At 36.1% G+C, this 14,624-nt stretch overlaps 2 protein-coding genes across 3 annotated transcripts in view; one reads left to right on the plus strand and one right to left on the minus strand.

Moving 5' to 3' along the window:
* LOC135198061 (choline/ethanolamine kinase-like) overlaps positions 1–4,427 on the plus strand; it is an 85,203-nt gene extending 80,776 nt beyond the window's left edge. For both annotated transcript variants that reach the window (XM_064225457.1, XM_064225458.1), the window contains exons 8-9: positions 374–575; positions 749–4,427. In XM_064225457.1, coding sequence (XP_064081527.1) covers positions 374–575; positions 749–853 — 307 coding nt within the window. In that variant the 3' untranslated portion in view covers positions 854–4,427. The remainder of the gene's footprint in view (positions 1–373; positions 576–748) is intronic.
* A 1,895-nt stretch (positions 4,428–6,322) lies between these two features.
* The window catches only part of LOC135197488 (claspin-like), a 269,392-nt gene continuing 261,090 nt past the window's right edge, over positions 6,323–14,624 (minus strand). Inside the window, 1 exon segment of the mRNA XM_064224552.1 lies at positions 6,323–11,413. Coding sequence (XP_064080622.1) covers positions 11,141–11,413 — 273 coding nt within the window. The 3' untranslated portion in view covers positions 6,323–11,140.

Genomic DNA, 14,624 nt, shown 5'->3' on the forward strand with positions numbered 1-14,624 from the left:
ACATCTGATGCATGCTTTATTTAATGCGAGAGATTCGTTGAATTAGATAGATACTACACCTGATGTCTTATGGATACTGCTTAAGAGTTCTTTCTTTACTTTTAAATTTGAAGTACTCTGTTTATAAATAGTGTTGTTTTGAAACTGGTTGTGCAGTTTTCTAGTCTTATATTTTTTTTATTTTGCATGAAATCATAGATTTTTACTCTCGCATATAAGGCAAACAAACAGTAGTGCTTAAAGTGCCAGTCTGTGGAACTTAGTTATCAGTACATATACAGTAAGAGTACTGTACTATTCACAAAATAGGTTTATGTAGTAGTAAAGATATAATTCCATAACTAATTTGATAGCACTGTGCTACCTTTTGCAGGGGGAATGTTCTTGGTAGCGTGCCTGTTAACTGTAACAACAACACAATAACACAACCAAGTGTCAGTTACTCCCCTCCTAGCCACCCTGCTGAAGATAAAATACTTTCAGAAGTTCAAGTTTTTACACTTGCAGCTCATCTGTTTTGGTCTTTGTGGTCCATTGTCCAAGGACAAGTCTCAACTATACCTTTTGGTTACATGGTAAGGCTTACCAGGACATATTTTGAAGTTTTTTTAATAGGAGTGATTAATTGAATGTAATATAAAGCATAGAATACAGTACATAATCAGAAATATTCATATACATGCTCGTTTTCCGATACTTTAGTTAGATTATGTATTCCTTTTTAATTTTTAATCTTTGATTTTTCCAGGAGTATGCAGCCGTGAGACTAGACCATTACTTGGAGGGAAAAGCCAGTCTAAGAGCAGATACTTTCAGTAAAAGAAAGCTGGATGTAATCACAACCGAGACATAAAAACTGCAGAAAATAGTCTTTATTTTGATATATACAGTGCTTCTTAATTCTTTCAGGGAAATACTTTGTCAGTTGATAAAGCCTGTTGGTACTACACTATCATTTTGCACTAGCTGTGAAATAGTTTCTCCATCTAAATGTAAGAGTTGGATTTTTGTATTACAGTGCAGCGTTGCAATTCTGTAAGAGTTTACTTCAACATCAGTATTTTTGTATTTCTTGTGTCTTGTGCAGTTCTTATAAATGTTAGCCTTTTTTTATGTATTAGTGGGTAAGCAGTGATATGGTACCATAAGATTATAGGAGCTGCCATTCAGAATAGTAAAAATGGACAGTATACATATTACAGAGTTTTTTGCAGTCTGTTGTAGACGTTACCTAATATGGAATTACTTTGAACTGTACTATTTAAAATGCAGAAACTTAGCCTGATAAAGTTTATAAAACTTATTCTTAGGTTTTTTAAACAGGCATTTGTTCACATTAGCCTGATTCTAGACACAACAGATAACATTGCCATCATTATGTCATGCCTTTCAAGATTTTTGTAGTATTATTGGAATATAAAGGTTTTAAAGTAAGTGTTTCCAAGTTACAGCAAGTGATATCCTCAATGCCAGATCTTTACTGTGATGTACACTACAATTCTGTGATCTATTGTATTAATCTATATAATGTATAAATATGTAGTGGTTTAGCTTGGTGCCATTGCTAACTTTTTTTTTAGAAAGGTTGCCTTTTTGAAGGAAATTGCTAATTTGCCCATAGGACAAGAGTACTACTGTATGGCATTGCAAAGGAGGATTGCCACTCTATTATCTTTCATATTGCAATGGGTGACTCGTGTATTAAATGAACATATATAGTATAAGCAGGATTTAGCCTGTGGTGAATGTTTGAAGACTTTATGTAATTCATACTTTCTAGAATTTTAAAGATAAAAAGACAATAATGTAGTAATAGTATAGCTGTATGGCTCACTTTTATAAACAGCTACAAGATTTGAATCTTACATTAACAAAAAAGCAGAGCTGTGAAAACAAAGTAATAATTCGGCTTCTCATAAAGTCTAATTGTTATTATGATAGCTTTAGCGAGGTGTCAATGGTAATAAGAGCGTAAGAAAGCAGAGGCAGTACTAAGCCATCAAATGGTGGGGCATTTGATAAATGAAAATCTTTCCCTTGGCAGAAGAATGCATGACCGTTTGAAAATTCATTTGTTTGAAATTTGATGAATTAATCCAAAGTATGACCATTCAAAATGTCATACATTAAGAACTTTGTGTTAATACAGTATTAAAATGCCATATCATAGGATTAGATACTGTAGGTTACCGAGCGATGGCGCAGTGTTTAATGGGATTATATTCTTGTAAGTAAACTTTTTTGGTAATCATCTCTAAAATTTAGTCCATCGCATTCATGTATCATTAATTTTAGGCTTAGAAGTCTGATGCAAAGGTTAAATATTTGTAGATGTCCAGTATAAAATCCAGTTTTGAAATATTGAAAAACTGAAAAAAAAAAAAAAAAAAAAATAGACATTTGGACATTCCTCTTAAAATGCAATGCAATTCATATTCATTTTTTGTAAATAAAAGCATTTTATCATTTACATTTTTAGACATAGTATTTTAGATGATTTTAAATGGAAAGTTAAAGTTCGGTGCTCTTGGTACCTTACTGTAGAGTGCAGCACTTTGTCAGTGTCCTGTATCCATAAAAACTAGAATGATTGGAACACTAGTGGTACTACTATATACTTAGAAAATTTATTTACTTTTAATACGGTTTGAAATAATGGTTAATTTTTTCATAACTTTTTGTGAGACATATCCTAGACACTGACAAATATAAGTAGGTTATTGTTCCATATCTTAGTTACAGTTGGATTTTCAATTTGCTAGTACATTCAGTATAGTATGTATTTTGGGATTAATGCTTTAATAATTGCACTTTTTAAAATTAAACTGTTGATACAGTATATAAATGTACAGTTAATGCACAAGATATAATGCTATCATGTATGCTTATTCTTGGTACTTTTGTACTTTTGGAAGACATTTTCAAATGTGACACAAAGTTATGTATTCCTTTGCAAATGTTCACAAAGCATTTGTATAGTGTCCGCGTACCCTGCTAATTTTCCAATACAGTATTACAGGATGATGTTTCACAGCTTTTAACTTGAAAATGAGTTTTTGCATATGTGATTACTGTATATTTTAGCCAGCCCACAGAAACTGAGTAAATTTTATTTAAATATTGTAGTACTCACATAATTTTCTTGAAGATTGCTTGCATAATTACCATAGACTGCAGAGTTTGCAAGAACATGTTTCTGAACAGTATATTAAGTGGGAGAAACTGAACAATAATTTTAGTGATACTTTAGTGAATTTCTTTGCTTGGGACAGGACATTTTCTTTCATTTGGCGCACTCATAAATCCCATTGACAGTTTAATTATATACATAACTTGAATTTGAGTTTCTTGTAATATTGTTGCTGGTACTTCACATTTCCTTGAGGTACACATGAAAATCCTTGGAAACTTAAGTAAGCCCTATAAGTTTTTTAAGCCAATTAGATAGATGATGTCCATTCTATCCACTATAATTCAAAACACTATGAAGATTCAAGTGTTTTAGAGCTACCTCTGCTGAAAGAATTTTCCCTTTGTAGTCTGATTAAACTTTTTAATGAAATGCCAGTTGCCTTATAAATAAGCTGCCTTTTATGAAGTGTGCAGGTTTTCTAAATGACCTTCTCATAAAACAAATATCTTGTAAGGTTGCGTGGCATGCATTAAAGTTTACTTGATGTTAGTGAAGCTTGATGTACATGTACAGTACAAAAACAATGTTTGACCCTGTTTATCTTGATTTTTTTAAACTATTTCCCAAATTTCTTTTAGCATTTGTATGAAAACTACATACAACTAAATCATCTCAAAGTTAATTTCAAATTGTTAAATTCTTAGATCACATACAAATTTCCAAGTGTTCCTTACTCAGCTCTAATTAATCCCTACTGTCGTAAGGGAAGTTAAAGTAATAAATAGGGAGCACACTTTAAAACAATCATTAAAAATATTATGCATTGCAGTTTTAGTGAAGATTTTTCAGTCCTTATGTTAGAAAAAATTTATTTTTTTTCAATTCTTGTTTAGAAAGAATTTTCGTCTTTTTAAGCGCCAGTATTGCATAGGACAAGTTTCCAACTTGAACAGTAACAAAATGGAAGGGAATTGTTCTGAGCTAAAACATTTCCTTAGACAATTACCCTTGAGTGAATTATTTTTAGTAACTAAGTAATAAACCAAATTAGTACGTATTGTATTTTTAACATGCTTATGGAAGTAAAATAATTATTTTATTGTAAGTGATGTAGGGGTTCAGAATTTTGTACACTAGAATTTGTCATAATTTTTATGGCTAGGGTGATAAAAAATTATGGGAATTACCTGTTTATGCTTCAAGATTTAAGTTATCCAGTGGCTTAGAATTCCAAATAAGCATTTTCAGTTGTAATGTTTTAAACACTTTCTTATAATAAAAGGGAAGTATAATACTAGTAATTTTCCTTGAATACATTTTAGTTATCCTTACCATTTGGTTTTTCTCCTTTTCGTTTGGTCTGGGGCTGTAGGGAGAAGTTATTTAGATTTAACTAAACATGACCCAAAGTAATTGCTTGCAAGGCTTTTTCACCATTTTCTTAATGCCCACTGTCAGGACTAATCCTTCATTAGCAACAAAAATATATGGTTGAATATGGATTGGATTACTCTTAAAGCAAAGATGAGGATAGGCACATCTCTCATCATCTGTACATTTTGAGCAGCTGGTTTTTACAGACTTGAAAGGATCTTGTTAAACCTTGTCCTCAGTGCTGTCTAGATCTCTATGACTTGACAAGCCAACACACTGAGGGGTAAATTGCATACCTATATTCGGGGGAAGTTCTCCCAGGATAGTCATCAGATGTAACTGCGCAACATTTGTTGTTGTTGTTGTATGGTGCTTTTATGTGGCATGGAACCAGTGGTTATTCAGCAAAGGACCACTGAGGTGGGCCGCTAATGCCATACCAACCATGCCGCCGAGGCGCTTGCGCAACATTCGGCCTGTTTGTCTTGTTAATGGGTGGGAGGTTTATTCCTTAAGGTTTAAGACAGTGCATAAGCGTTGGTTTCTCTAAGATACTCCTTCAAAATCAAAGAAAAGACCAACTTCATTTGCAACCTATGAGCCACAAGAGAAAAAAAAGAAAACTCAAATATCATGTAACTGATCCATTTTTTATTCTGCTTTTTTGAAATGAAAACTTGAAAATGATTTACTATCAAGATGTCCATCAAAGGATATAGTATATACATATATATACAGCAAACAAAAAGCCGTAGAATTAGATTAAATCAACATACAAGATAAGACTGAAGGAGCATGGTATGAAAGTATGGAGGACAAGGAAGAAGGTTGAAAAAATCTCTTAAATTGGCAACTACTAGTTTGGCTTTGTTCTAGGAAAACCAGCCAGAGACAACCTTTATTAACAGCCAACTCCTTGGGGGAGTCGGGGGAGGGGGGGATTAAATAACTCTACCATATCTTTGTATCCCCAGAAGGTATTCAACTGACTATTGATCTATATGACCAACATTATGCAGGCATTAATATAATACAAGCCCTGAGGGGAAGAGAGAAGTACATACATCTTGAGAATCTGAGAAAACTGGCATCTATCAAGAATTAATTCTGACCCCATCAACATCTATCAAAACTACACTAGTAGTTTCTAAGAAATAGAAAATAGTGAGGGCCCTAGAAGCTTGTGTGCTGAAGACTAGGTATTAACACTAGGTTCAGGGAAGGTCTTGGAAAAACTTTCAAAGGACAAGAGACTGGAGCAGAGAACAGAACTGAAAATCAAAGCAAAAGAAATTAGGGTTATGATTATGGGAAGTGATCAAAGGCAAAGGTGTGGGCTGGGAAGTGACCAAGTGGATGCTGTTGCAAATGGCATCACAAAGCTCAAATGGCATAAGGGAATTTCTTTAAAACAGTATGCACAAGAGCTAAAAGACATGGAGAGGGGAAAGATTATATTTAGTGGAGGGGCAGACCCTGGAAGAAGTAGAACAGCTTTTACTATATCGTGACAACAGCAACGTGGAATACTGGCCACAAGTGTCTAAATTTACCATTCCTACATAAGACCTGTGTTACTGTAAACAGGAGACATTATTCATAAAGAAAAATTAAAGAAAAACTTTTAATATTTGACAAATATCAAGGTTTGTGGTTGGACTGCCTTCGGCAAATTTTATCCCGATGAGGAAATAGCAGAGGATGGGATTTGGGAAAAAAAAATAATTAAAAATTTCTAAGATATAGTTTGGTCATGTGACGAAGAGAGAGGAGAGAGAGAGAGAGAGAGAGACAAGAGAGAGAGAGAGAGAGGAGAGAGAGAGAGAGAGAGAGAGAGAGAGAGAAAATCATAATATACAATAATAATCAAATATCTTTTGTCACATAAGGAGCACCTCAACCTATCAGACATTTTGGGGGTCTAACTTGCTGATCAGTAATGAAGTCAGTTAAGTTTTGCTGATCAGTAATAAAGTCATTTAAGCAACAAAAACCCTATAGTATAACCCATCACTTAAATACCTTCTAGATATCTAAAAGCCAACAGCAATTCCATAGAGCTCCTAAACTGTACTGTACACATTGATGGCTCAAAATTCTGAAATCTCAAGAGAAGGTCCAGTTTTTTTTTTTTGTACAACCTCCAGTTCAATATCACTGACAAATTATTTTTTTTTAATTCAAACCATTTACATCTAAAACTTGTGGAGTTGTTCAAAATTTTTTTTTTTGTACTGACACTTTTCTTATCTTGCCTTACACTTCTTTTAGGTTTCGAATGTGACGTCATTTACATCAAAAGTCAACAAAATAATACAGCAAATTTTCTCATCTACAATACAGACATTATCATTACTGTAATCCAGACTAAGGAGCACCACTCAGCCATAATAGCATTTTTAAAATCTAATTTACAATAAATACATTTTTAAAATCTAATTCACAATAAATACACATAAATGTTCAGACATCACATATCTACACCAATTTTACCATTACAATTTAATAGACATTTACAAATTGCAGGTTTACATAACTTCTAAAAATGAAAATTTACGTTGTAAATTAATCTTATTATTTCAAGGAAAAAGTCTTTTCATTTTCACTTATGCCTAAACACAGTAAAGAGCAGAAACCAAGTGGTTATTTCATCAATGAAAGGTTATGGTTATTGATGGGTCCTCTCTACCTGCCAGTGGGAGGTCCCTAATTTTATCTACTGATGGCCCTCTTCAATAAACTGCAGGAATGATAATCACACAACTACAGATCTGATGATGGTAAATATATTCCCAGAACATAAGCTCAATTAGGGGGAGGATACTAATTGCATGTATATTTCTAAGAACAAAAGTTTGGCTTCAGAACCTCTGCAACCCATACTTGATTTTCATGTTTGCTACTACTGTGTATAAAACTGAATACCTCCCTGCCCTGGTGGGAACTATGTAGAACCATCAATTGTATGCTGATAGAAGGCATGCAATGAAAGGGCATTCTTCTCAGTGCATCTCCAACTATATATCAAGGGAAACAAGTCCTGCAGTCACGTCCTCTTTCAATTTTGGTCAAAACCCTTGTTGTGGTCTAGATGAAGATATAGTGGAGAGTAAGGTTCTCCTTCAATTTTGGTGAAAACCCTTGTGGTCTAGATGAAGATATAGTGGAGAGTAAGGTTCTCCTTCAATTTTGGTGAAAATCCTTGTTGGGGTCTAGATGAAGATATGGGGGCAACAAGGTAACCTTCCTAGCCACCAGGCAATGTAGGACGAAATCTTTCTCTGTTGTATCATCTTCCTTTTTTTCCTCTTTCTTGTTGGAGTGTTGGTTGCTTGCGCAATACTTGTTTCAAGATGAGAGGACTTCTTTAAAGGAATCTGGGCTAACTCCCACAAGAATTGCATGGTTCTGGTCGCAATGTCAACTGAACAGAGTTCAACACAGCCTCAAACATGGCAATATCAGTGAAGCATTTGATCTTGGACATATGTCACCAATGTTCTGAACCTCCAAAATACAGATCTATGAAAAAGGATACATTACATGGCTTTTAATAGAATCAATACATGAATGCATTAATCAACGAATCAGGAAATGGATGAGATGAGGTAAAGAGTAGAAAAAATGTATCTTGAAGACTCTCATCTTTTGAAAGTGCAGACTGGGATCTCCACTTAGTTATGTTCTAAAGACTAAAGCAGCAAATGAAGAAAACTCAATCAAGCAGAGTGCAAACTGCAAGAAGGTTGTGAAGTCATCTCGGACAAAACAAGCAGGACTAAATCATCATCAGAAAGTGAGGTAAACAGGATGGTGTATGTGTTACTGATACAGAGGACGACGAGAGTGGGTGTAAGAACAAAACCCAGAAGCCAGTCACATGATATGGAGAAGGGAAACAACAGAGTAGTGACTAAAAGCAGGATGCCATGCACTTCTAGCTTGACTTCCATTTCATCTGACCATATGTGGTTGGCATGGTAGAAGGCTTAGCCTGATATCTGAGGGAAATTGCTTTTGATATAGGTCAATTCAACCTCACAACTGAAATGCTTCTTCAGATCTACTATTCTCATTATTAAATATTCAGGTGGACACTATTCATTTGGAACAAGGCCAAAGGGGCCACTGACTTGAAGTTCAAGCTTCCAATGAATATGTTATTTATTTGAAAGATGTAACAAAAATGGTGATAAACACAGAGAGAAGAATGTATATAGATTATTAAAATACAAGGAGAATTGCTTTAAGGTAGGAATTCACTGCATTTTTGCTTGAACTTTTGAGGTTCTAGTGGCACATCCTCCTCAGGAAGATTGCCCAGGAGGAATCTTACAGCATACAGAACTTGTAAGAAAGAGTTTGTCAGGTGTGATATAAACAAGTGGTAAGAAGGACTTGCTTATAGAGCCGGTTCCACCACCAGCTTTTCTTACCGGGCATTAAGGCATAAGCAAAAATGAAATGATTGTACATCATAATCAAAAACATTACTGTGAGGTACATGAAGTGTCTACCTGTATAGTGCTTATAGTATTCCTTATTTTCATGTTTGCTATTCCAAAAAGCAGTGCCCAACTTCTTACCATAATTATTTTTTTACCCTGTGCATTAGTCAGAATCAGGCTATGTGACTATATAAAAGTGACCAAAACATAAGCAGATTCTGTGCAACTCAAAATATAAACCACAAGCAGATAATTACATCACTATCTTAAAATGAAGTGTAGACAATTTTGCAATGAAGAATCACATTTATGCCTATACTGTAAACGAACAATTAAATGACTGCAACTTAACATATGACAAGCAAATACACTGCACTACGAAGTAAAAACAGAACAATTAATAAACTTAATGACATATTTCTCAGCCACTACAAAAACTGCTTTTTTAAAATGCAAACACAAAATGGACTAACTTTGTTATTTATAAAGTGGAGGTTATAACATCTGCTTTATGTGAAACCAGGGTTCCACAATTTTAACACCATCCCAAATCACATTCTTCTGATTTCCAAGAGTACAACTTCATCCAGTGAGCTGAAAATCAGTCGTTGCAACCAATGTCATTCTGCCCAACTGTCTGTCTTGAAAGTAAATATGTATAAAAAAAAATATTGTCCTGCCCGTGGCAATGAAGTGATTTCTCAGAATCAGCTGATTCAGCCTACTACCAAAAGAATTAGGAAAATAATTTTTTCAGTTGGTAAAATAAATAAATGCATTAATGGAATTATCATCATTATTTCTGAACATAAATGTAAAATGGGGATACGTACAAAGGTAAACCAACATACTTTATGTTAAATGCAAATAAAATCCCTCAAAATTACAGTACACACACGGTATTTCCCATAGCTTTGTTTGTTTACCAATGTAAACTACCTCAGTTCTCTCTCTCAGTATTGTACATATCCTTTAATGAAATATGAATTACTGTACCATTAAATATAAAAATACAAAACTAAAAATCAAAGAAGTTCAAGATGACTTCAAATGTGTGCATATATATATAAGTACGTTAAAAATTTTTTTTGCTTGTCTTGATTTACTGTACCATTTTCATTACATGCAACAGTAAATGAGAATATTTCATCTCTGAGTGCCATAAAAATATCCAAAATGCTTATTTCATATGTAGGCAAGACAAAACCCAAGTTCACAGATGGCATGGAACTGAATTAATGTTTGTTGTTGTTTGTATGGTGTTTTTACAGTTGCATGGAACCCGTGGTTATTTAGCAACGGGACCAACGGCTTTACGTGACTTCCAAACCACGTTGAAAGTAAACTTCTATCACCAGAAATACACATCTCTCACACCTCAATGGAATGCCCAAGAATCAAACTTGCGGGCCCCTGAGGTGGCACAAAAACATCACACCGACCACGCCACTGAGGCGCTTGCAACTGAATTGTGCATATGTACGTTCACTACAGACGAAATTGCATTTAAAATTTGGCTTATATGTATTAAAAAAGAAAAGAAAATGAATAAAAATATAAAGAATACTATAACAACTTAGCCCAGAAGACTGGTGTATATTTTGAGCTATTAGAAAAAAAAAAAATAAATAATCAAACATTGGTCACAAAAATTGAATAAGAATGCCTTCTGGGGGGAAAATCATAAACTGCTATAAGCTGAAAAGCAGAAAGTATTATAACTTAATTACTTAATTGCACTGTACACTGAAATCCTCAGCTTCTAGGAAGTCGATGCTGAAATTTTGCAAAAGCACACCCTATTTAAAGCCTCAAAGTACAAGATTCAACAATACTTTCTAGAGGTAAAAATAAAATATATCTACATTTCATTATGTACAAAAACACTAAGAACTCTGTAATGCAACCTGTATACTGTAATATTGACAAATATGCAAATACCACCTACCAAAAATATTTCAATTTTAATTTTAGCATGAACGACTAAGGAGAACTGAAATTAGTACATTAAAAATATAAGTGCAGGTTCACTCTAGTAACCAATGTACAGAAAATACTTCGAGTTGATAAAACAATATCAGGAAAAACTCAAATTTTCCCAAAAGTAATTAAATTACTCACAAATGCTTATTCTACATTTTAGGCACAGTACAGAATTATACTAAACAAAATAGTCGAATATGAACTACAACAGATGACTGAATATACTGGAAGATTGACTAGAGGGATCCATGCTAAAGAAACTGCGATCATGTTTAGTTCGTTTCGAGGCTGGTAAGCTCTGAGACCTATTCATTGTTTTGACTTTGCCTTCCTTTTCCTTTATTTCTTCAGCTGACAAGTGTTGGAACACAAAGTTCCCTGACTGCTTAGCTGTACCAACACCGTTGACTTTCCCTTTTGTGAATTCTGCAATACGAGCGAGAGTATTCTTATCTCTGGATAAGAATGATCCACGCTGAAAAAAGTAAAATATCAAATTACATACTATGACTATACAGAACATGAATACAAATATAGCTTGCAATTACACTGGAAAATTGGACAATCCAACTAAATCCAATTACAATATGCTAATGCTACTTAATACAGAAATAACAAAATTAAATTTCTAATACAAACTTAATACACTGAAAAGAAATAGACTCTCACAAGCAGTCAAGATACTGTCCTCCCACTTGCCATGTCTTTCATTCTCAAATTAAAAGTAGATCAAACTGTGAGCTGATTAAATTAGGGATGAATGGATTCCACGTAAGGCAATCCCCAAGTTACAGCTGATGTTCCAGATTCTGCACCACCATATGCGATTTAACTAGGATTCTGAGCAGCATAGCTGTGGGCACTATAATGAGGTGAGAAAACTGGTTTTGGGTGACTGTAGCCACCAGGAGGGGAGAAAACTGGTTTATTACCAGGGCAAAGCTTAAAATCATGTTTCATTCCACAAGCTTACAGTCTCACTTTCATTTTTATTAATTTTTATTATGATGTTCCGGGTTACAGCATTTTCCAACTTACAGCATGCTCATGGAACAAAACCCACCCATCCCATAACAAGGGCGGGGGGGAATTTTTATGTAATATTCTTATCTTCATTCATGAGACCATTGCAGAAATAAAAGACATAAATAATTTGGAAATATAGTCTAATTATATATACCAGGGTTGGACTTGGACTATAAAACTGGTATATTGAACAAAATTTTGTTTTTTTTACAGTATATTTTTTTTATAGATAAATGTATTGTTACTCTGTCATTCTTGTTTTCATACTTTCCATGCTGTAATTAAGTTTTATAATTTCAATAAAATGCAGACTCGAAAATAAGAGAATATTTTAGAATGTATTGTACAATATGCTCTATCATCCAAAAACACTAACATAATTCCAAAAATGGCAATTTGTCAAAAATTGCATTTTTCCTAACTATAAAAACTTGAGGTCCTTTTACAATAGTGAGGGGTGGCATGAGGTGGGACTATATGTTATGATACAATAAACTTTTATACATACTTACCTGGCAGATATATACTTAGCTATAGACTCCGTCGTCCCGACAGAAATTCGAATTTCGCGGCACACACTACAGGTAGGTCAGGTGATCTACCGCCCTGCCGCTGGGTGGCAGGAATAGGAACCATTCCTGTTTACTAATCAGATTTTCTCTTCCACCTGTCTCCTGCGGGGAGGCTGGGTGGGCCATTAATCGTATATATCTGCCAGGTAAGTACGTATGTACAAAACTTTATTGTATCATAACAATATCATTTTTGTACATTCAACTTCCCTGTCAGATATATACTTAGCTGATTCACACCATTGGTGGTGGGTAAGAGACAGCTATTTACTGAATAGACAGGTAAACAACATACGTCGTAGGTAATATATAAAAAAACCTTGGTTCCTACCTGTTTAGGCGGCAGACTTCATAGCTACTGCTTAGGAGTCTGCTTCGCCTCAAGAGCCTCAGCGAGGATGTGACCTATAGCTAAGAGTTCTTGTGGGTCTGTCGATGGGGTCTTATCCACTTACTCGACAGAGCCTGATGGCATTTGTCAATGGGGTCTTACCCATTTACATGACAACACACCTTGCCTAGTGGCATAATTTAAGGAGCACAATACCGATCCCGATCACCTGATCCTAACACGAAGGTTAGTACTTAAATTGGAAAGTTATCTCCAAACTCCTTTCAAACAACCCTAAAAACTCGACGTTAAATAAAATTTTAACTCACTAGTTAAGAATCAGTATCGGCTCCCTATCCCTTCGGGTAATGGGAAGTCAACACAGAGTTGCATCTCCCGTATGTGACAGCTAATATGTCCTTTACTGACATATTCTTATGGAAAGAACAAGAATTCGCAAAAGCTCGCACTTCATGCGCTTTAATTCTCAGCTGTTTGAAGGAATCATCAAGGCACTTATCATGTGCTTTGGAGATCACACTTGTCTCAAAGAAGGCCAGGGCGTTCTTTGATATGGATCTCTTCTGGATGAAGCCTGGCGCCTCGCGCCTGGCTGGCGCATCACTCTTGGCTGGCGCCTGGCTGGAGCCTGGCTAGAGCTTTTGGCGCCTGGCGCCCGGCTGGCGCCTCCCCCCTGGCTGGAGCTTCGAGCCTGGCTGGCACATCACTCTTGGCTGGCACCTGGCTGGAGCCGGACTCCTGGCTGGCGCCTCCTCCCTTGCTGGAGCTTCGAGCCTGGCTGGAGTTTCGAGGCTGGGTGGTGATGTCCACATCGGACACTCTCGCCTGTCCGGTCTGTCCGCCTCTGGCGCATTTTCGCCAGGTTGGAGGCCCGCGCCTTGTCTGCATCGGACAATAAACGCGCTCGTCCGAGCTGTCTGCCTCTGGCACTTTTCGCCTGTTTGGCACTTGGCGCCTGGCTGGCGCTTCGTTGTCCAAGGATCCTGAACGAACAGACAATAGTTTGTCTGGAGACTGGAGAAGGGTGGAAGGTTCTCTTCTACCTGGAGCCTCTGGCCTAGGATGAGGGGAGGCGCTTGGAACCAGTTACGTCCAGTAGACAATAGGATATCTTAATAGGACGAGAGAGAAGAGTCTTCCTCCGAGGAGGATCCTTTGTGAGTACTTCCGTTGCCGACGAGATCTATTCCTGCATGTTAAGGAGGTTTCTTGTTGCAGAATCTTCCCTCTCCTTGCCCAAAGGAGGGGAAGGAGGTCTGGAAGTCGAAGATGACTCAAGCCGAAAGTGGGAGAACCCAAAGTTTTCTTGGCTCTTGTCGTATCCCTCTGAGTACCTTCTGGGAAGCGCTTCAGGCCCTCATCGCACCCCAAAGACTCTGCAGGAGACCCTTAAGCCATTTCTTCTGCTGAAGATAAAACTTAAGCGCCCTGACTGGGCAAAGAGACCCTTCTACCTCTTCCCCTCTTAAATGGGAAAGTCCCTTGACTTCCAAGCTCTGAGCAAGGGTTAGAAGGGTTTTAGTTCTTTGCCAGAAATAATGTGCTGGCAAGAACCAATAGCCGAGTCTCCATTGAATCCGATGCGAGACTCCAATACATGAAATTCACTTGTCCTCTTGGTAGTTGCTAGGGCCAAGAGAAAAAAATGAATTTCCTCATAAAATTTCTAAAAGAAGCTTGATGAAGAAGTTCCAACTTGTCGGAACAAGGAATCTGCGGGCCACGAAAAGATTCCA

The sequence above is a fragment of the Macrobrachium nipponense genome, chromosome 21 (genome assembly GCF_015104395.2).
Source record: "Macrobrachium nipponense isolate FS-2020 chromosome 21, ASM1510439v2, whole genome shotgun sequence".
In the NCBI taxonomy this organism is placed as follows: domain Eukaryota; kingdom Metazoa; phylum Arthropoda; class Malacostraca; order Decapoda; family Palaemonidae; genus Macrobrachium; species Macrobrachium nipponense.